This window comes from Myodes glareolus, chromosome 19, assembly GCF_982192425.1.
Source record: "Myodes glareolus chromosome 19, mMyoGla1.1, whole genome shotgun sequence".
NCBI classification, from domain to species: domain Eukaryota; kingdom Metazoa; phylum Chordata; class Mammalia; order Rodentia; family Cricetidae; genus Myodes; species Myodes glareolus.
The window spans coordinates 62,667,761-62,689,727 of NC_142044.1; the positions used below are offsets into that span (position 1 = coordinate 62,667,761).

The 21,967-nt window shown below is 50.5% G+C and overlaps 1 protein-coding gene across 2 annotated transcripts; it reads left to right on the forward strand.

The window, feature by feature from the left end:
• Positions 1–11,076: 11,076 nt before the first annotated feature.
• Positions 11,077–18,581, forward strand: Aqp2 (aquaporin 2). Of its 2 annotated transcripts, none has more exons than XM_087899277.1 (4): positions 11,077–11,552; positions 14,115–14,219; positions 14,787–14,867; positions 15,532–18,581. In XM_087899277.1, the coding sequence occupies exons 1-4, from the start codon at positions 11,193–11,195 to the stop codon at positions 15,739–15,741; spliced, it is 756 nt and encodes a 251-aa protein (XP_087755403.1). In that variant the 5' UTR covers positions 11,077–11,192; the 3' UTR covers positions 15,742–18,581. The 2 variants fall into 2 exon arrangements, with proteins under 2 accessions (XP_087755403.1, XP_087755402.1); XM_087899276.1 differs by having other exon boundaries at positions 11,078–11,552; positions 14,055–14,219.
• Positions 18,582–21,967: the final 3,386 nt, after the last annotated feature.

Below are 21,967 nucleotides of genomic sequence, written 5' to 3' on the forward strand. Positions count from 1 at the left end.
TGGGTGGTTAGATAGGGTAAAGGACTTCCCAGAGTCACACAGCCTTCAACCCTTGCTAAGACCTTGGAAGGCCTGAATGGTTTCAGGCCCCATAGTCAGGCATGTCTCCTTGCCTTCTATCACTAGAGAAAACAATGGTCCCTCCATCCTAAGGTCAGTGTTCAACCCCATGCATGCCTAGCGGCAGCACAAAACACCCCCAAGGGCCACATATTACTTTGGGGGACAGCAGAGGTCCCGGCTAGAACTAGGAGGGAATGCAGACCTAGCACGCAGGTTGGAGGCCGGTACTAAGTTGCTGCAAAATGAACAGAGCTGGGCCTGGGGCTAGGTGGCCCTTGTGGGAGCTTAGCCCGAGAAAGGGGCGGGGCAAAGGGATGGTGAGTGGCCCACAGGCAGGGATTGCTGTCATGGCTGAGGTCTTTCCATGGCATTCCCAAGTCACCGAGTTGTGGGGTCAGAGCCTATTCTGGGTGAGGACAAGAATGTAGCAAGTGTCCAGGTCTCTAAGGCGTGGGGACAGAAGCTGCCTGACTAAGTAAAGGAAGGCTTCCTGGAGGGTTCAGGGTGGGGTGAGGTGAGATCCAGGAAGAACTAGGCTTGAATTATAGCTACTTCCTAGCTGCCTGACCTTGGGCAAACATGCGTTCATTCTCTAAACATTTTTCCAGCATTCGTCCCAGGCCAATCACGTGCTAAGCATTAGGACAGCAAAGGTACCTTAGACATGGCTTCTTTGCTGAGAGCTTGCAGCTCATTTGCGAAAGCACACACTCTATCCCTGCTACGGGATGTGAGACAAGGGATGCGGCAGTAGGGGTGGGACAGAGGAGGTGGCTGCCAGCTGCTCCTTCAAGTTCCCTGTTCCCTAATTCAGATACACTGTCTCGCTGCACCTTGTAATTGAGAAGACAGGGAGAGCAGAACTTAGTGCTGGTTGCTAAGGAAGAAGGAACAGGCTGGGGCAGAGGCTGTGGGGGGTGACACTGGAAAGGTAAAGGTTGTGGTGGCAGGCCAGAGGTGGGGGGAGGGGTATGGGAAAGGGAGGAGCTAATAGTATGCCCAACAAGGAAGCTGGCAGCCGGCACAGGGAGTCAGGATGCTGTGAGCTGAGAGTAAATAGGTCCAGGCGACCTTTGTATACAAGGTCACTGGGTGCTGCTTGCTGCCAGCTCCTGTTTGGTAATGGCTATGGTGCATCCTGGCTGGCATTCACGGCTCCCCTCTCTCCCTGGAGGTGAGCACACCAGACTTCCTAGGCCAGCTGGTGGTGCAAGCAGGCCTTCCCAGGTCCTGAAAGAAACAAGGCACCCTCAGCCCCCTGCTGGGCCGCCAGTCTGGCCGGCTTCCCCCAGATGCAATGGGTGAGGAGGACGCAGGGATAAGGAAGAGTCCCGAGCTGCCATGCACCCAACTGCCCTCCTGTCAGGAGGCTCCATTGGCCTGTGACCTATGCTTCCTTGCATTGCTGGTGCTGCCCTCCTCCCTGCTCATCCTCCTGAGACCTCTCTGAGGAAGTAAGAACTCATCTCCTCCCAAGACAGTTGTTAGGAACATTCCCTGCTCCCAGCCCACTTTTTACATCCAGTCCTTGTCACATGCAAGGACCTTCCCCACACCACCAAAGCTCAGATACACTCGGGTACTCCCTGTCCAGCCCACGCTCCAAGAACCAGCTCTTCTGGAATCAGTTCCAGTAGCTCCTTCACAGAGGGTGGGGTGGCGGTCAGAGCCAGGATGGGCCTGAGGAAGTGGTCCCTCAACAAACATTCACTGAGCAGACAGAGAGTGTGAGAGGTGCTGGGGGTGCGACTGGGAACAAACCAGAAACAGTCTCCATGTTCCTGAGCCACAGTTAGAGAAGTCAGGGTCCACCGGGTCAGTATCAGCACTTGGAGAAGAAGCACAGGACTCGAGAGCCAGGAAATGGAGCTGAGGGTCTCCCCGGGGAGAACACACATTCTCATGGGGAATGTCCAGCAGTGCCTCTCAAACCGACTGACAACTGGGAATGGATCGCAAAATCATTTTGTCTTTGATTTGAATTGCCTTTTGGAAAACAAGAATTCAAAACATCACACTTAGGAATGTTTTCTGAAATCCTAGTTTTTATCTATCTTTTCTAACCATCCATCACTCATCTCACCATTTGAGAGATAATATTTATGGGTTAGAATATTAAATTTTCTTCTTAGCACAGGGCTCAATCCAAAGGGTTGGATGTCAGGTCCTGGCTGTGGACAGTGAGGATGACACACAGGCCATGAACACACAGAAGGATTTAGAAATGAAGAGTGGGACACTGGGAAGCCGTGAAAGGTAAGGTGGAAGTCCAACCTCTGTGACTCACCCCCACCTCTCCCCCCCAAATGGGCAGGACAGAGACACAGGACTCTGTCACCTCTAGGTCTGCATCCTTTCCTGTCACAGACGAGAACAGGGAAAGCAGCCTGAGGTGACAGCTCATGACTGCCCTCCCCCTCACCAGATCTGTGCCACAGTCTTGAACTCTGCTGTGGAAAATGGGGCGACTGAGGCACAGCACCTGAGGACTTAGGCTGCAGCTCAGATGTTCCCAGGCCTTCAAGGAGATAGAGAACTGTTTAGAATAACTTTGATATATGTCAAATATTGCTTGGAATATTCCCTGTTTTTGAGACAGAGTCTCGCTATACGCATTGGTTTGAATAAGAACAATCCCCATAGGCTCATATATTTGAACACTTTGTTACCAGAGAGTGGAGCTCTCCAATAGGATTAGAAGGATTAGGAGGAATACGGCTTTGTTGGAGGAGGTGTGGCCTTTTTGGAGGAAGCATGTCATTGGGGGTGGGCTTTGAGCTTTAAAAACCCCATGCCAGGCCCAGTCTCTCTTTCAGATCCAGTCTGTGGATCAGTCTGTAGCTCTCAGTTACTGCTCCAGTGATATATACCACAGTGCTCCCTACCATGATGGGAACATCACAAGCCCCTAATCAAACACTTTCCTTTTGAGTTGTGTGGTTCACGGTATCTCTTCACAGCTACAGAACAATGACTAGGATACTATGTAGCCCTGGCTGGCCTGAAACTCAGTATGTAGACCAGGCTGGCCTTGAACTCACGGATACCATTTGCCTCTGCTTCCTGAGTGCTGGGATTAAAAATGTGTGCCACCACACTAGCAGGGCAGGGAGAAGTGTACCAGTTTCCTTTCAAGCTACTAGCAAAGGACACACTGACAATTATGTTATTAGGGACCTCTAGCTCTCTCTTTTGTCTTGATTCTGTTTATTTTTTAAACAGGATGTTACTATGTAGCTCCAGCCTGCCTGGAACTTGGTATGTAGGACAGGTTGGCCTCAAACTCACTGTTATTGATCTACCTCTATTGACTGAACTTTGGGATTAAAAGTGGGGTGTGTGCTATCAAAGCCAGGCCATCTTGACTATTCTAAGGGATGGAATGAGGTTAACTTTCATAGAAACAAAACCTCCCTTGAGGGACAAAAGGATGGTTTCCATGGTTAGGATACATAGTACTCTTGTAGAGGATGCGTGTTCAGCTCCCAGCTTACTCATATGGGGCTTATGACTCCTGTAATCCAGTTCCTGGGACTCTGAGGGCACCTGCACGCATGTGCACATACCAACACATTGTATAACTAAAAAAACTTACAAAATCCTTTGTTTATTTTATGTATATGGATGAAGGTTTTTCCTGCATGTGTGTCTATGCACCACACGCATGCATGCTACCTGAAGAGACCAGGAAACGGCATTGGCCCCCTAGAACTGGAGGTCCAAAGTGTGAACTGCCATGTGGGTGCTGAGAATTGAACCTGGGTCCTCTGAGAGAGTAGGCTGTGCTCTTATCTGCTGAGTCATCTTTCCAGTCCCAACAATTATTTATTTTAAAGGCAGGATCATCTATGTAGCTCTGGTTGTCCTGGAACTCTCTATGTAGACCAGGCTGGCCACCAACTCAGAGATCTGCCTGCCTCTGCCTCCCGAGTGCTAAGATTAAAGGCATGTGCCACTAAGCTTGGTAATAAATGTTTTTTTTAAAAAAGCCCCCTAGTGGGCTGGAGAAATGGCCAGAGTGCCAGTTTCTTCCCCAGAGGACCTGAATTAGAGTCCCAGAACCTATACGGCAACTCACAGCCATCTATAAACTCCAGCTCCAGGAGACCCAATGCTTTCTTCTGACATGCTCAAGCACCAAGCACACATCTGGCGCACATACATACGTGCAGACAAAACACTCATATAATAAGATAAAATAAATAAATCTAAAAAAACTAAAAAGCTCTTTAAAATCTTATTAGTGGGGCTCCTATTCTGCCTTCCCACTTACTAGTTTCGTTACCTCAAGAAAGCTACCTAACCTCTCTTTGTCACATTTTCCTGTCTTTAAAAATGAAGGCAACCTTTGGCTCATAGGATGTCTGGGGATGAGAGATGGTGTCTTATTCAGTGTTCTATGGCTGTGAAGAGACACTATGAAAACAGCAACTCTTATAAAGGGAAGCATTTAATCGGGGCTGGCTTACGGTTTCAGAGGTTTAGTTTATTATCATGGCAGGAAGCATGACGGCATGCAGGCAGGCACGGTGCTGGAGGAGGAGGAGGAGAGTCTACATCTGGATCAGCAGGTAGTAGGAAGAGAGAGTGACTCTGGGCGTGGCTTGAGCTCTGAAACCTCTAAGCCTGCCCCCAATGACACAGTTTCTCCAACAAGGTCACAGTTACTCTAACAAGGCCACATCTTCTAATTATGCCACTCCCCATGGGCCTAGGGGGGCCATTTTCATTCAAACCACCCCAGAGAGCTAATACTATTAGGAGTTCTGTGAACGCATGACAGCGTGAAAATTAAACAGACTTAATGCAGCAGCTGCTGTATCCACCAATCCTATGGTGTGCCTTATTTTCTCATTATCTTCCTCACAATTATGGCGTGTGATGACATCTGGGGGTAGCTGTCATTGCCGGTGCAAATATAGACTTGGCCTGGTAAGTTTCCAAGAGCCTTCTCTTTGCTATGTAGGTTCGTCACCATTGAAAATGCCTTCACATTGGGTGAGCAGCACTCGCTTGTAATCCCAGCACTAGGGAGACTGAGGCAGAAGGATCATAAGTTTGAGGTCAGGCTTATCTCTGTAAAGAGATTCTGTCTCAAATGACAAAATACGTCTTCAAAATGCTATAGTACCGATCACTCGGACTACATCTGAGTCCGTTCCACAGGAGGGAATTCGTGCTTGGCGCTGTAAACCTGCTCAGAAGCCCATGGCTGGTGAGGTCGTAGGCTCTGGTGGGAAAGAGAAGACCAACTACTTCAGCTGTTTTGCTAAATGGACTTGGTGTGTTAAACTGCATTCTAAACACTTCTGTTGATAGTCATAGATCCTTGGTCAAAGAAGTTTCTTTATGCAGCGGGCAGTGGTTAATACAGAGACTCATAACTCATCAAAATGTGGAAAAGAAGTAACTGTGGTGTGCTCAGTGGGTCATCTGATCGATGGCATTCCCTCCAAGGCTCAGGCAACAGTCAGAGGATGGGAAAGAACTCTGTGAAACACCGTCTTCTGGTCCTGACATGGTTACTGCACCCATGAACTCACGGCGGGGGAGGTTGCCTGCAGAAGACCGGTACGAGACAGAGCTCCATCAAGAGTAAGGGTGGAGCTCAGGAGGCTGCACCCCAAGGAGCCACAAGTAACTAATGGTTGCCAGGGAAGAGGAAGTCGTATATCTCAGGTGTGTAGCCATTGGTAGGCTCCCCACGCCCAAATGGACGATCTGACACCCATGTTCATACAACCCTAAAGGCAGTGGGTCACAAATAAGAACTTAGCAAGCAAGAGGTGGGCTTGGGAAGTGAGGGGTAGGTAGCTGAGGGAGGGATAAATGAAGATCTTGTGAATGAATAAATAAGTAAATTCGCACAGTGGTTCAGCATTAAGCAAAGTCACTAAGCACTCAGGAAGCTGTCGAAACAGATGAGCAAGAACCCAGTCTTAGTGAGTCAAGAATGAGCACAAAGTAACAACCGTAACTGTTCATGGCTACAAACGGAAGACCCCACCAGGAGATGAAGCTGTGTCCTGTGGCTTGTTTCCGAGGAAAGGACAAAGTCATCGCTGCTCACACGTGAGGTGAGCCGTCCCTGCAACAGCGCTCAGAGCAGCTTCTGAGGGAGCAGCAGGCGGGTGGACCAGACCTCAGGCCAGCAAGACAGCGCTTCCTGCCCACCGTGAAGAAAACTGATTCCCAGAGAACACATGGTTGGAAGGGAGAACCTGCTCCCACAGGTTACCCTCCGATGCCCATATGCATACCATAACATACGTGCCACTCACAACACACTAAATATGTAATATGTTTTAAATTCTTTTGAAGAGATGGTACGACATCACTGCTTCCGGTGGCAGAAAAGCTGCCTGTGTTTGGGGCCGGTGGGCTTGGGCAGAAGGATCAGACTCTGGGGCCAGTCTTGGATACATTTTTGTTGTTGTTGTTGTTGTTGTTGTTTGGGTGTTTTGTTTTGTTTTGTTTTGTTCTTTTGGTTATCTGAGACCTCAAAAGCAAGAAGCAAACGAGCAGAGGATGAAAAGAAGAAAAAAATCTTCTCCCAGCCAAACTGAATGAGAGGCCTTCTTGGAACTCCTTCGCTACACACAGTGATTCTGGCTTGAAGAACCGATTCTAATGAAAGAAAAAAGCCCCTTCAGTGAGTGAAAAGGACCGGAGCTGGAGAGAAAGCAGTGTTTAGTGCTCAGGGCTTAAGAACAGTCTTGGTCATTGTTGTATTGCGTGCAGCTCAACCATCAGAAATCCTTTTAAAGGCTGTGAGGTGCATACTCGCTCACCCAAGACAGCACATTGCCCAAACTCTACTGAACAGGCACTCAGAGAGATGTAGCTGGCTCCCTAGACCTCCCATGGTTCGGTGGGTGGTTGGACGGATGGAGCAAGGCTTCTTCAGTGTCTCCCTGTTTGTCTGAGAAAGTTTTCTGCAACCCCAGGTATGTAGGTGTGTAAAACAGGCACAAACTCAAACACTTAATAATAAGAAATTATAAAGAAATTTACTTTTAAAATATTCTCTGGTATACATGTAATTTTACGTTTGTTTGTTTGGTTTGGTTTGGTTTTGGTTTCTTTGAGACAGGGTTTCTCTTCGTAGTCCTGGAACTCACTCTGTAAACCAGGCTGGCCTAGAACTCATAGAGATCTGTCTGCCTCTACCTCCTAAGTGCTGGGATTAAAGGTGAGTGCCACCACTGCCTGGCAATTTTACCATTTATTAAAGAAAGAAGCAAATTTGCATACTGAGATAAATGTACTCATTTATTTTACATACAGAATTAAAGTGTGGCTATTTGATACTGCAAGATGCACATCTTCAATGTTTTCTAGAAGTACTTACTATTTAGATTTTATAGTGGTCAGTATGAGGACATTGGTTCATATAAATATGTGGGACAAAACCAGTGGCTTTAGTGTGAGTTCAAAGATCATTGGAAACTCTGTCCTCATAACAAGTCAAAATCCATTCAGCAATTTTTCATGGAAGTCAGCAACACAAGTAGCAAATTTTATTATCTTTTATCTATTTGTGCACATGTGGGTTGTTTTTTGGAACAGAGTCTCATGTAGCTCAGCCTAACTTTGATCTTGTTCTTTAGCCTAGGCTGGTCTTGAACTCCTGGCTCTCGTGCCCCAGTCTTCCAAGTACTGGAATTACAGATATGCGATACCATGTCCAGCTAAACAGCGTAGTTTTTTCTTTTTGAGTGTGTGTGTACATGGTATGTGGTTTGCGTGGTATGTGTGTGTGTGTCTGTGCACATGTAGTCACATGTGTGTAGAGTCCTGAGACTGACTTTGGATACCTTCTTGATTTCTCTCTACTTTCTTTATTAGGTAGGTTTTTCCCTGAACCCAGAGCTCACCGATTTGTCCACTCTAGCTAGTCGGCTTGCCCTGAGGAACCCTTTCTCGATCTCCTAGTACAGGGATTACAGGCAGGCTACCATGTTCTTCCGGTTGTGATGACAATATTGGGGGATTTGAACGTGTATGACAAGCACTTACCCACTGAGCCATCTCCTCAGCCCACGAACAGCAATTTTTTAAACTCAAACATTCTAACATGATATAATCTACAGGTATTCAAAAATGATACATGCAGGAAAATGATGGTAGGAAAATACTAAAGTCTTTTTTCTCATAATTAAATCGTTAATTTCTATAAATAAGCACAGAAGAATGAATATGTACAGTAAAACACTGCAATCCACAACACAACAATCTCAGATCTCACCAAGGTGCTGCAAGCAAGGTTTTGCTGGCCTTGGGAGGTGTACCACATGTGCACAAGCAAGGCTTTGCTGGCCTTGGGAGGTGTACCACCCACATGTGCACAAGCAAGGCTTTGCTGGTCTTGGGAGGTGTGCCACCCACATGTGCACACGAAGTGCAAGAGCTGTACACGAGTGCACAGCCGAGCCGCCGCAAACACTGATCCACTAGACCTGGGGTTTTGAATGAAGTTTTTGGTTGTTGCACGTTCAGAAACCTTTTACTGTGGCCAAATTGTCATGATCCTCTCATTCAGTTCTGTGGAACTCCAATTTAGGAAGCTGGAGGGGCCAGGCAAAAACAAAAACAAAAGACGCAAAAACAAACTGTGGCCTCAGGGAGTTTTGCTGCACCCGGCCACATGGGAGGCTGGGCCTGGGGTAGGAACTCTCTTCCTCCCTGGCAGGAGGAAAGGCCGAGCACGATGCCAGGGCATGAGTCCGGTTATGGCTGCCCTCCCCTCCTCCATGGCTTGGGTCCAAACCAGAATTTTCTGAAGGTTCCTGGAAGTCACAATCTCTGTGGGCTTCATGTTCTGGTCTGTGAAATGAGACCCACGTGTACCCATGGTCTGACTGATCCTATCCTTGTTGTTTTGTTTGTTATTTCAGTGCAATGGAACCCAGGGCTTCGCCTGGGCTCTCCCATTGAGCCATACCCCTAGCCCCATGAAAATAAGGTATAGCAAAAACCGCTCAAATCTGTGGTGAGGTTTCATGGACCACACAGAAGCAGATGGCATCGTAGACATTTATTCTGGGTCTATCCCGACACTAGGCTGGTCACAGGCAGTGAACCAATGAACGCTGCTCTCATGATCGCAAGAAAGGTATAGACTAGAAAAGGTGTGTGGCGCATTGAAGGTCCCAGAGCCAATGGTCAAGGTCAGTTTGCAGCCACTGTCACAACTTCAGTTCATATAAAACCTGACGGTTTTCCAGGGACCCTTGAGATAGGCAGGGACTGAAGGGATAGAGGGAGACAGCACGTTCAAGATAGTATATATCTTCAAGATGCAGTCAAGATACAGTCCCTGGGTGGGATCCTCCACCCTTTCCATGTGCCAAGTCTGGGTATGCTATGGCTAAAGGAGGAAACTGAATCACAGGTACCCTTCTCAAAATAGGGCTCTACCATCCTCACCTCTGACTTTCTCTGGAGAGCCTTGAATTGGAGGGCGGGACCGCTGAGCAGCGAGCACCTGGGGACCAGACACCTTGTGCAAGCACTGCCTGAGGCCCAAGGCTTGCCTGCGTTAGGGTCGGTTCCTTCCCCCTCGTTCTCGTCTTCCTCCTGAACAGCAGGAATTGCAATCATGTGTGGGGTGTGTGCATGTGTTATGCATGTGGATGCCTGTTTGCTGTACACTTGTACATTCTGAAAACAAATGTGTGGTTAACATCACTGCCACCTTCATCCAGGTGAGGAGACTGGGCTCAGAGCAGGCGTTGGAAGTGGAGGGTATCATGGAAAGCACTCGACTCTAGGTTCTAGTCCCAGCTCAGTCCCCAATCCTCGGGAACACCTTGGATAAGTAACCGGCCCTCCCTTGGCCTCAGTTTCCCCCTTTAACCATAGCATAAAGTCTCCACTCTACACTCGTCAGTCCCTCCCAAACTTCTGTTCCTCGGACTATTGCTGGCCAGGAGGTCTAGAAGGCCATCATCTGAATGCACTGAGCTGTCCCACCTTTGAGTCTTCAGAGAAGGAAGAGGCATGGAGTAGGCCCATCTTCTAGGCCTCAAGAGTCTCAGCAGCTGTGACAGCAGGCGGCCTCGCCTGGACACTGACCAAGTGAGTGGCACCAAGACTAGAGGGTCCCTAGCAGGCACTGTGGTTTCCTTGAGCTTATAGGACTGGCTGTGCCACACACGTGCCGCAGAAATGCCTTCTTCCTATGGCAAGGGTGGCTCTGTGCTGACGGGTGGTAACTGGAATCTGTTGCAAACAGCGCTGAGCAATGGCTGACAGAACCCGAGTTCTTCCTGAGAGCCCGGCACCGTATCCATGCAAATCTCTATCCCGGGAGATAGTTTTATTATCTCATTTATAGAGACAGACCAGACTTGTCACATCTCAGAGACAGGAGTGAGCTTTGCTGAACAGAAGCCTTCATTTCCCCCAGCTGACCCTAGTGACTGCACCACGCAGGGCCAGGACCCCAGAGCCACGGAGCACGGGCAATGGGAGTTGCTCTCTGGCTGAGGTTTTTTGGCTGAAGGTAAAGCAAAATGACTTATGGGTGATTAACTGCGAGAAAGCCAGTACTAGGCCTTTTGCCTTGGAAATTTGTCACGGGCCGTCCGGTTGTTTTCCATCCCTTTCCAGAAGGAAGACCTTCCAGTCTGCTCCGACAGTTCCTCACAGTTGGTTATGGATGAGGCACTGCCCCTCCCTTGACCACTCAGTCAGTGAGAAAGCCAGTGGACACAGTCTTCTCTACAGGAACTGGTGCTGGTGGTGGCCACCATGGAGGCGGGGGAGGCCCTGCGGCAGTTCCCTGGGGTAGCTGAGGGAACAAACACGGAAAACAGGGGACGTCAATCCTTATCTGGAGTTCATTAATGAGAACATTAGTCAGCTGTGAAAGCCAAGATGGTAAGATAGAACATTGGGTGGGCAGGGGCAGGGGTGGGGGCAAGGCCACCATGGGAGAACATGGTATTGGCAGACACACCTCCTCTATCCCACGTGCCCAAATCCAGGATAGAAAGGCCCTATAAGTGCCCAAGGTCCAGCCTCCAGAGAGGCCCAAAGAAAGAGAGGAGAGAAAAAGAGAGGGGGCAAGGAAAAGCCACTCCCGTGGCCCAGACCCCTGGCCAGGGCTCAGAAGGCTGGGCAGCATGTGGGAACTCCGATCCATAGCCTTCTCCCGGGCCGTGTTGGCTGAATTCCTGGCCACGCTCCTTTTCGTTTTCTTTGGCCTTGGCTCAGCCCTCCAGTGGGCCAGCTCCCCACCGTCTGTGCTCCAGATTGCTGTGGCCTTTGGCCTGGGCATTGGCACCTTGGTTCAAGCTCTGGGCCATGTCAGCGGGGCCCACATCAACCCTGCTGTGACTGTGGCCTGCCTAGTGGGCTGCCATGTCTCCTTCCTTCGAGCTGCCTTCTACGTGGCTGCCCAGCTGCTGGGGGCTGTGGTCGGGGCTGCAATACTCCATGAGATTACTCCAGTAGAAATCCGCGGGGACCTGGCTGTCAACGCTGTGAGTAGCCTGAAGCTCTGCCCCTTCTTGGAGGGGTGGATACTGAGAACCGTTGGGTTGGATGAGCTATGTGGACAGGCTGAGTGGAGAAACAGAGCTAGGCTAGAAACACAGCTACATCAGGAGAGCTGAGGAGAGAGCCAGAGTCACCAGGAGCAGAATCCTGTTGACCACCTGGGGGCCTTGCACCCAGTCCCACCAAGGTAGAGCATGCTCGGGTTTCTGTTATACTCCAGAGGAGGCCTAGTGTGGAGTGCAGCCAGACACAGCACCCTAGAACAGACAGGCAGGCCCTTGGGGCCTCGGGAACTTCCAAGTGCAGTTGCGGAGATCTAGAGATGAAGGGATGAGCTCTCCCCACAGCGCTGACTGTGTGAGGACGAGACAGTTCGTTCCTCACGAGCCAAACACTGACAGTTCTCTAAGGGAGGGTGGGCTCAGGTGGGTAGGGTGTGTGCCAAACCCTCAGATCCTGATTCAGCTGCAAAACCCATGATCTCTCCCTCAACCAATTGTCCTAAATACCATCTGGGCTTTGTCTCGCAAACAAAGAAACAGAATTGGGAAGGGAAGCGGTGGAGCTTCCCTCTAGAGTTTACTCATGCCAGAATTACCAGAACCCGACAGAAGCCTGCAGGGAGGGTCTGGAGCTTGCCAAGCAATGGTGCCTTTGTGCCATGGTGGTGCACAGCGCCTGAAACACTTTGAGAGGAGAAAATGGAGCCAGGGTTCTTCTCCTCTCCAATCTGTGTGGGCCTAGGAATCTAGGGACAAGGCACAACTGGACCCCTACCCCGACCCAGGAAAGCAAGAACCTCTCACACCTCCTTCTCCATTTCGCCACTTGCTTGCTCCCTCAGCCCTGCACACGCTCACCTCATCTGAAGGAGTGACTTTTCTCATGAGAGGGACAGAGAACACTCTTCTTCAGACTGGAGAATACAGTGAGACTGGACACCTACAGTCAAAAAGGCTAGGGGGGCCGAAGCGAGGGATGGAATGTATCTATTGCTATTAAAAATTAAATGAGTTTTACAACAGGCAGACACCCAGCTAGAGTCAAAGAAGAACTTCCTGAGAGCACACCTCAGGCTTTTTCTAGCAGGAAGACACTGGGGAAACTAAGACCCTGGGGAGCGGCCAGCCCTTGTCCTCCAACATCTCCCAGCCTACCCAGCAGTCACCATCAAAGGCTGTTCCTCTGCACTGACCCATCTTGCGTGGTGGCGGGAAGCCTGCCTGTCTGGAATAAGGCAGCATAGTGCCCATTTGTCCTGAGGCTGGCGAGAGACCAGTGACCATCCGAGCTGCTCGTGTTCTCTGAGGATGACACCAAGAGTCAGCTTGGACCACAGGAAGTTGCCCTTGATGCGGATCTGCCCTTTGCCAGGTCACATACTAGTTTATCCTTGGTACAGCGTTGTAAGTTTAGTTCTGAAATCTCCCGATCCTATAGTTTTAACCCGGCATTCAGTGGGCCCAAATCATGGAGGCAGTAAACAATGACATTCTAGAAATAGACCTGGCTATGTGACATCAGACCCACATCTTGAGCATCCCCCTTGAACAGCCACCGCCAACAAGAGTGGGGTTAGAGGCTCACCCTTGTCATCCTTGATTCTCCAGGATTGGTTTTATCATCCCCATTGTACAGAATGGGACACTGAGACCAAAGCAAATAGTCCCCCAGTAAACAGAAGCCTCAAAAGCAGCAGTTTCAAGCCCTCTTTCCCGTCTCTAGGAGGCTGTAGCAGAGTTGAAGCTAGACCCTAGAAAGACCTTGAAGCACAAGGCTAGGAGCTCAGGACCTAGAGAAGGAGTGTGGGGCTTAGGAATTGTCCCCAGCCCTCCCTGTGCAGTGCTCAACCCCAGAGGGCAGGGTGTGGGGTACAGGATGACAAACCCAGGGAGAAACAGCACTGGGTGTGGCCAGGTTATGAAACGGCCTCTTAGCTCAGCCCCAAGTTCTCTTCTTTCCCACAGCAGGAGCTGCATTGACCATGGACACCCCACCTTCAGCATTCTAGGGCTCCCCCCCTCCTCCACAGGATGTGCAGGGAGCAGCCCTGGGGACAGAATTCTGAATGCAATGGGGAGAGGTGAAGGCAGAGATGACCCACCAAAGTATACGTTCTTTGACCGTGGAACCCCTTTGTATCAGGGTGACCTAGAGAAACAGACTGTTTCTGTTACCAGTCCCAAAGCTTCCTGCTGCAATCAGACCCCTTCCCAAAATCTGAATCACGACTTCTTTCCTCTCACAGACCTCAGCCTCCTCATCTGTTAGGTTCTGGGGTCCACCTCCCACCCTCAGGCTGTCCCAGGTCCCTGCCCTGCCTCAGGGCCAGGATCCAGAAGGGTTAGTGGTTACAATTAGGGCGGAGGGGGCAGTTTCCTGGCTCTGACCCTAGAGGCTTCCAGGGAGCTAGAAGCAGGGGAACAGAAGAGGGGGCAGGCAGAGTGAGCAGCTCCCCTCCACTCACTCACTGCCCCCCCCTCCAGCTCCACAACAATGCAACAGCGGGGCAGGCGGTGACAGTGGAGCTCTTCCTGACCCTGCAGCTGGTGATCTGCATCTTTGCCTCCACGGACGAGCGACGCAGCGACAACCTGGGCAGCCCTGCTCTCTCCATCGGTTTCTCTGTAACCCTGGGCCACCTCCTTGGAGTAAGTCACGGCCATAGGTTCCAGCCACTCTGCAGGAACCAAAACATACATGCCCCCCCCCAAAGAAATATGGAAAAGATGTCCCAAAGAAAAATGTCCCACATGGGACATTGTAGAGAAATACACATACAACTCCCCAGAGGGACAATAACACAGAATGCCCAAGGGAGACACACAACCTGAGACTGGGGCTCCCAGACACCCCAAAGGGCAGACAGTCTTCAGTCAAGTAATACACGGTCAGGAATTAATCACTTTTTTTTTTTTTTTTTTTGAGACTGGGTCTCACTACGTAGCCTCATCGGCTAGCCTGAAACTCACTCTGTAGATCAGGTTATCCTTGAACTCACTGAGATCCTCCTGCCTCTGCCTTCCGAGTGCTGGGATGAAAGGCGTGAGCCACTCGTGCCCCCTTTCAAGGGTTCACCTTAAACTGAGCCCAAGCTTCCAAGCACTGGGAGGGGGTGGGGGTGAGGACACCCCGCCCTGTTCTCAGTCTCCTTTTTTCTCTTACATACCCCATACCCCCCCACCCCACCCCACCCCACTCCACCCTCCTGCCTGCAGATCTACTTCACGGGCTGCTCCATGAACCCAGCACGCTCCCTGGCTCCGGCAGTTGTTACCGGCAAGTTTGATGACCACTGGGTAAGGGCCAAAGCCCTGACTTCCCCGTTCCTAGAAATCATCCCAGAGAGACACTAGGGGGCTATAACAGATGGGGGGGGGATAGAGGGGTGGACTTCTCAATCCCTCTCCACTTGTCCTGAAACATTGTCCCTGGGAAACATTTGTTCCACCCTTCAGAGCCGTGCCAAAGATTCTGTCCTCCCCTGTCCCTTGCTATAAATGAAGATAACAGTCAGTATTTTATCGGCTTTCTTGGGGGAAAATTAATCGAGTTTATCTCCATAACATAGTGCCTGGCATTCAGAACCCAGTAAATGATACTCATGCTTAACAGCTTGGTATGTGCTGGGCCCTTTGCTCAGAGCTTTGCAAACCTTGCTCCTTTAATTGTCCCATCTCTAAGAAGTGAGCATTCTGTAAGAAAAGAAACAGGTTCCGAGAAAGTGGGTTGTCTAAGTTCACACAAGTGGTAGAATCCGCACTCCCAGGCAGACAGCAGGCTTAAGAATTTGCCCACTCACCCACTACACTAACAAGTCGCCCTTGGTAGCTCAAGCTGACGGTATCAGAGGCACCCAAGGGCCTGTTCCTACGCAGCCTGGACAGCAGAATGTACGGGGGGGGGGGGGGGTCCGGCGGGCTGGGTGAGCCGGTATCATAATCTCTCCTCTAACCCGCACAGGTCTTCTGGATCGGGCCCCTGGTGGGCGCTATCATTGGCTCCCTCCTCTACAACTACCTGCTATTCCCCTCGACAAAGAGCCTGCAGGAGCGCCTGGCGGTGCTCAAGGGCCTAGAGCCCGACACTGATTGGGAGGAGCGCGAAGTGCGGCGGCGGCAGTCGGTGGAGCTCCACTCCCCGCAGAGCATGCCGCGTGGGAGCAAAGCCTGAGCGCCCCACCCCGCACCGCAGCGTACCGCAGCGCAGTCAGCGACCGCCCGCCCCTTCCCTCCCCCGGCGCACCGTCCGCCCCCGGTGCTGAGTGGCTGCTCCAGCGCCCGCAAGCACGGTGAGCCTCAAGAAGGGGCTCGCCCGGGAACCTGGCAGCACCCCCACCCGAAGTCTTGGCCCCAGCGACCATCCGGCTCATCTCTTGCAGGGAACCAGGAACTTGGGGAACCAAGCCAGTGGGGAGGGAAAGCAGGCGGGCGGGAGAAGGAGAGCTCTGGAGAGCCCGCACCTGGTGCAGGGGGAAACGTGCGTAGAGACCATCTTGGGGGGCCTGTGGTTGGTATCTGGTTTTGTTCAGATGTAAAAGTGCCCGTCCATCTCCGCGTGCTTCTCTCCTCACGTGCAGGGTCTACATGTGCCTGAGTGTGACCCTGAATGCCCATGGTGATACAGGGCCGGGATTTCTCATTCCCGCTTTAGCCGCCTACTCTGGGACCTGCAATAAATCCACTTTCTCTGCTATGGAAGAGTCCTCCTAGCAAGTCAGGCCCAGGAAGGAGTGGGGAGCTGGTTTCCAACCTCTTCCTCGACCTTCTGGGAAGACTCTACCATATTAACAGTCCTTGGCCCAAAGACTTGCCAGGACTCATTGCTGGAAGGAGCCTGTCAACTAGAGAACAATTCCCCTAGATATAACCTCTGGGGAACGGAGGACTGGGTATCCAAGGACTCCCCTTCTACCCCAAGGGAGGCCTCTTCAACCGGGAGAGGGTGTTGCAGGACTCTCTTCCCCAGGGAGCCCACACACCCGCAAAGATTAGTCTACCATTTGGGCAAAGAAAACAAAAGCCCTCCGTCGGGCTGCAGCTTTTGTCCTGAGAGGGGAGATTTGCAATTAGATACAGCATGAAAGGAGACACTCGGTTTCGCAAGTGAGCCCGGGATCCTGGCACACAGCACATGCCTATGGCTGGCAGGGCAAGGTGCTCAGGCATGCAACCACAGGCACCAAGCAACACCCCTCCGTCACTTGTTGCCCCTCCCCCCCCAGGAATCTCTGTTCTCTCTTTCATTTCCTCCCTCCCTGCCCTGTGCTCCTCGCTTTCCAGCTTACTGTGTGTGACCTTGCAGTCTGCGCTCTCGTGGATCAGAGAAAGGAAGTGACTGGACCAGGCAGAGGCGGGTCCAGAATCTGGAACCCAGACTTCTAAACCAGAGCAGGGCAACGGTTCTCAGATGAGATTAAACTGGGATTAAGTAAAACTATGCATATAAAGACTCCGTGTGAACTGTGATTCCATTATCACACATTATTAGGTTCGTTTTCATTATCACCGCCTTCTCCAGTAGGGGAAGGCAGAAAAGCCAGACCTCTAACTTTCTCTACTTCGTGTAATTGGTAGTTAAAGCAAATGGGAGCCCTGGGGCCCCAAGGTCCAGACAGAAGGAGCCGGGTTTGGCGCTGGCCGGCCGCTTCCTGGTCCAGGCTCTGAGCTTTCCTCCTTGCCTGCGAGCTGGCAGTCTTCCACCTTCTCCCTCAGTCACCCTTCCTCTCTTGGCAGCTGCTAACTAATCCAAGGCGTGAGCCTGGAGCCCCTTCTCCGTGTTGACTCTCAAGACTTCTAACTGCATTTGTCCATAGCACCAGCCTCATCCCAACACCCCATTCATGTGACCAGATCAAAACAAAATCTCTGTAGCTGTGACCTTTGTGTCTCCCTGACCAAATTTCTCGTTGGAGGCAAGAAGAGGCTCATTGGACGTACACACTGTGGGAAGGACCCTCCCATACTCCAACAGCTTCTGACAGTGACTTGACCTCATGGCTTCCGAAGAGTGGCATCAGTGACTGGGGCTGCCTCTCGGTCATTGCCTTGAAAGTTCAAAGGATTAAGGCACCCTATGCCCACTCCACTTACCCCAACACACCCCTCTTGAAGGTCAAGAACGTATCTGAACCACTTCCTGAGTCACATCCGCCCCAAGACTGAAGCCTAAATGATGGGCGAATCGGGGAATAAGTGATACGCGTCTCTGTGTCCCAGCACCACTTCCTATGTCTTAACTCATCTATGGAGACCTTCCATCGGTTCACGAAGGGTCACAGTCCCCAGCCATGTAAGACTTTACTGTTTCCACACGATTCCCCCAACATTCCAACCTTGTGAGATAGGCAGAGCAAATGCCCCTTTTCCCATTTGATTCTAGAACTGGGGCCCTAAAGGTTGGCCCAAAGACATACAGACAATACACAGCAGAGCCAAGACTTGAACCCAGGCTGTCTTACACAAGATCCTGCATCTTTCCACTGAGGCAAGCCCCAGTCTCTTCCTGAGAGCCCCTGACCAAAACCAGAACACTCAGCCCAGCCCAAGTCTCCATCTTATAGTGGACAGATGGCCTTGAAGTGGGTGGTGAGTGGGTCAGAGGAAATGCCACAAGGACTCATGGGTGGTTCCTGCCCTTGAAGGGCACCCAGTCAAGAAGGTGGAGCTCAGACACACCCAAACTAGACAGACACAGCACAGCATAGAGGCAGGTGAGCAGACTTCCAGGTCCCCAAACTGGGGACACACACAGCTCTGGACTGACAGGAGGAAGTGGCTGACCACCTGTCCCGGTGGCATCCTTCCCCCTTTCCCATTTTGTGCAGAATGACTTTGGTGTTGGTGTCTATAAGCTGTGGTCCTGAATGTACACCACGCCTCGCAGGCAGAGTGGAAGCTCCTCGGAGGCAAGGCATTCTCCTACTGTCTCTTCCTTTTGGTCTTGTCAACACAGTGTTCTGCATAGGAAACAATAAACGTCCATTCGTCAATAAACGCTTTATATCTCCCACAGCTTAACAATGGTCAATTCAGTCCACTTGCCAGAGACAGTCCAGGTTCCTAACATTTCCACCCCAACCCTCTCCTTCCAGGGGTCCCTATATTAGGAGAGATGGGAGAAGAGCCTTTCTCTGAGAGATGTTAGCCCCTCAGCCACAGGTAGGAAGACACTCTTCCCAGATGAACAGTTCCCAGGGAACTTCCTTTGGAACAGGAAGGTCAGGACCTTGAGTGCACAGGGCAAAGACAATTCTTATTATTACTTTTATTTTATCGCATGTGCTATGAACATGTTGCCTGCATATATGTCTGTGCACCGTGTATGTGCTTGGTGCTCATGAAGGCCAGAATAGGTGATCCCTTGGACTGGGTTACAGACCATTGCGAGCCACCATGTGAGCTCTGGGAACCGAACCCAGGTTCTCTGGAAGAGCAGTCAATGCTCTTAACCATGGAACGATCTCTCCAGCCCCTATTCTAAAATATAGTACCTATGACAGCAGTGGGAGGGACGGAATCACAGCCCCATTGTCACCCACAAGTGCCTGAGTTCCCTTAATCTTTAGTTCAGATCGGATCCTTGGCTCTGACACAGAAAAGAACTCCAGGAGACGACGTTGGACTGGAGTTCATTAAAAGACACTTTTATTAGAAGGAAAACGAGGACTAGCTGAGAGCGTGGGCATCGGCTTCTCAGTGAAGTCTGCCAGTGATGTGTCTGAGTGTTAGCCACATAGGACACGTTGGTGACCCTCAACAGGGTGCCGAGAAACTGGCTTTCTTCAATAAATGTGATTTCAGGGTGTCTCTGGAGGAGCCTTGGGTCTGAAAAAGTAAAACTGGAAGTTGCACAAGGAGGTTGGGATGTACGTTTTACGGTAAAGGGCGTTTCTGATGGAATTCCAAGAAAATTGCAGGTTTACAGCTGGGAAGGAGAAAGCCTTAAGCAAACGCTCGTTGCGTTGGGATTATTAACTCTGCGCTAGTCTGAGTCCCCTCTCTATAACAGATGGTGAAGCAGCTCCCAAGGTGTCTTGGGTGGGATTACAGTGAGATAAGAAAATCCCAGTAGACACCACATTTCACAAGTCTTTTTGATTGTAAATGATGTCTTCCCTGAGAGGCTAGAAAACTGGGGGTTTGTGGTTGGGAAAGGAGAAGGCTTTAAACAAATGTTGCCAACTGTGTTGAGATTTTTGGTTCTCCACTGGTACGAGGCTCCATCCAGACTCTGGGGTAATAGGCTCCTTTCTCTTCCCATGTCTCCATAATTTTGCCAGAAACTCTCTCCCATCGTTTCTCCAGTAAGGGATCTGGTGAGCCTGATGGTTAGAGAGATGAAAAGGCCTCAGACACAATCTTTGGAAACAGAACCGGTTGCCCTTGGGGGGACCTTGACAGACAGGGCCGTCTTTGGTGACACCAAGGCCAGTCCTTGTGACCAAGTCTGTGGTCTCTATCCCAGGCCACTGCCAGCCTGAGCAAGTGACTTCTGAGCTCTGGTCTTCTCACAAGGTTGCTTGGAATTAAATAATTAGCACAGAAGAGACAATTCCAACTTATATTTTAATCCATAAAATGGCAAGAACTAGTTCTTTTGTTTGTTTGTCTTTGAGACAGGGTCTCACTATGTAGTCTCTGGCTGATCTAGAACTCACTCTGTAGACCAGGCTGGCCTCGAACTCACAGAGATCTGCCTGCCTCTGCCTCCCAAAGACTGGAATAAAAGGTGTGAGCTACCATGCCTGACCCAAACTAACATCTTTTTTCCCTCCCCATCCCTGGGAATTGGACTTAGGGCCCCACATATGTGAGGCAATGGCTCTGCCGCTGAGTTGTCTTCCCAGCAAGGAAAGTTCTTAGCCTCCCGGTTGTTTGTCAGCTGGGGAGAGTAAGGTTCACATTCTCAGGTAGGAACGGCCTTTGATGGCCGGTCTCCCAGGAGCTCTGATTCCTGCCCACCCGAGGAAAATAGAATGTGAGACCTATGGATTCAGTAAGCCAGTGCCTGGACAAAAAAGGTGAAGAAAAATAAATTAATTAATGTTTTAAATATTTATTTATTATGTATACAATATTCTGTCTGTGTGTACGTCTGCAGGCCAGAAGAGGGCACCAGACCCCATTACAGATGGTTGTGAGCCACCATGTGGTTGCTGGGTATTGAACTCAGGACTCTTGGAAGGGCAGGCAATGCTCTTAACCTCTGAGCCATCTCTCCAGCCCACTTAATTTTTTTTAAAAAAAGGATAGAAGTGCTTAGGGAAGGCAAACTGAGAGCTACAGAGGGGGTGTGTCTGACCTCCAGGTCTTTGAAGCAATTATGGCCCTTCTTCAGTCTGAACCTCAAGCCCTAAAGAAAATCCTTATTGCAGCTGCCTTGCCCTGCTGGGGGCATAGCCTTGCAACTCCACAGAGAAAAGAACAGTCCACCTGACTGGAGCCGTTGGGGAGGAGTCGCTCAGCAGGAAATGCCAGGCAGAATGGGAAACAATAGCGGGGTTTCTTTGGACCCTGTTTTCTTTGGCCTCTTAGCTGCCACCTGGCCTGAAGTCCCTCCTCCAGGTTCTTGCTTTTCTGTAGGCACCTCCTCTCATCCTCTGCGGGACACGCATATCTTTCCTCTCTCCCGGCTGCACCGCAGGACTTAACTGCCCTGGGAGGTTTTTAAATGGATCATAGCATGAGAGCCTTGCTCTAGGGCTGGCACCATACAAAGTGCTCAAGCACGAATGGTGGAGGGCACAGGGGGCCCTGAGGTGGGTCCCTGCCCTGTCCCCAAGCCCTGGAAAGCCCTCTATCCTCCTTCCACACATACCCAACCTGGCGAGGGCTGAGAGCAGCAGAGGAGGTCTGGAGGCCCACAGGGGAGAGATAAGGGACAAGAGGGAGCTGGGAACTAGAAAAATGTGTGACCCAGTCCTAGAGTGTGAAGCACTTGATTGCGGTGGGAGTGGGGGCCAGAAAGACAAACTGTATGAGAGTCAGACATAGGAAAATGAGATAGAGACAGGCAAAAACAAAGACCCACGGATTAAGAGACTAAAGAACAGTGAAATAGAGAGTAGGCAGAAACAGTAATAGACAGGTTGACTGTAAAAGGAAGGAAGGAAAAAGCAGAAACCAAGAGTCAGAGAGGCAGGCAGAAACAGAAAGAGGATGACTTAGAAAACAAAAAGGGATAGAGAAAAAGAAAACGGCAAAGAGACCAGTGGGAGGGAGAAGAAATGAACGGAACACACAGAAAGAGAGAGAGAAGAGAAGAGAAGAGAAGAGAAGAGAAGAGAAGAGAAGAGAAGAGAAGAGAAGAGAAAAGAGAAGGGAAACCGAGACTGCCACGTTTGGAAGAAAGACCAACAAGGATTAGCAGCCGACTTGGAGAGCGACCAAAACTAAAT

What these genes read in the sequence shown, in the direction of transcription:
- Aqp2 (XM_087899276.1), top strand. Translation starts at nt 11,193, where the DNA reads ATGTGGGAACTCCGATCCATAGCCTTCTCCCGGGCCGTGTTGGCTGAA. An exon ending in CCCTGGGCCACCTCCTTGGA is followed by an intron (nt 14,220 to 14,786) that starts GTAAGTCACGGC and finishes TCCTGCCTGCAG; the next exon opens with ATCTACTTCACGGGCTGCTC. An exon ending in GCAAGTTTGATGACCACTGG is followed by an intron (nt 14,868 to 15,531) that starts GTAAGGGCCAAA and finishes TAACCCGCACAG; the next exon opens with GTCTTCTGGATCGGGCCCCT.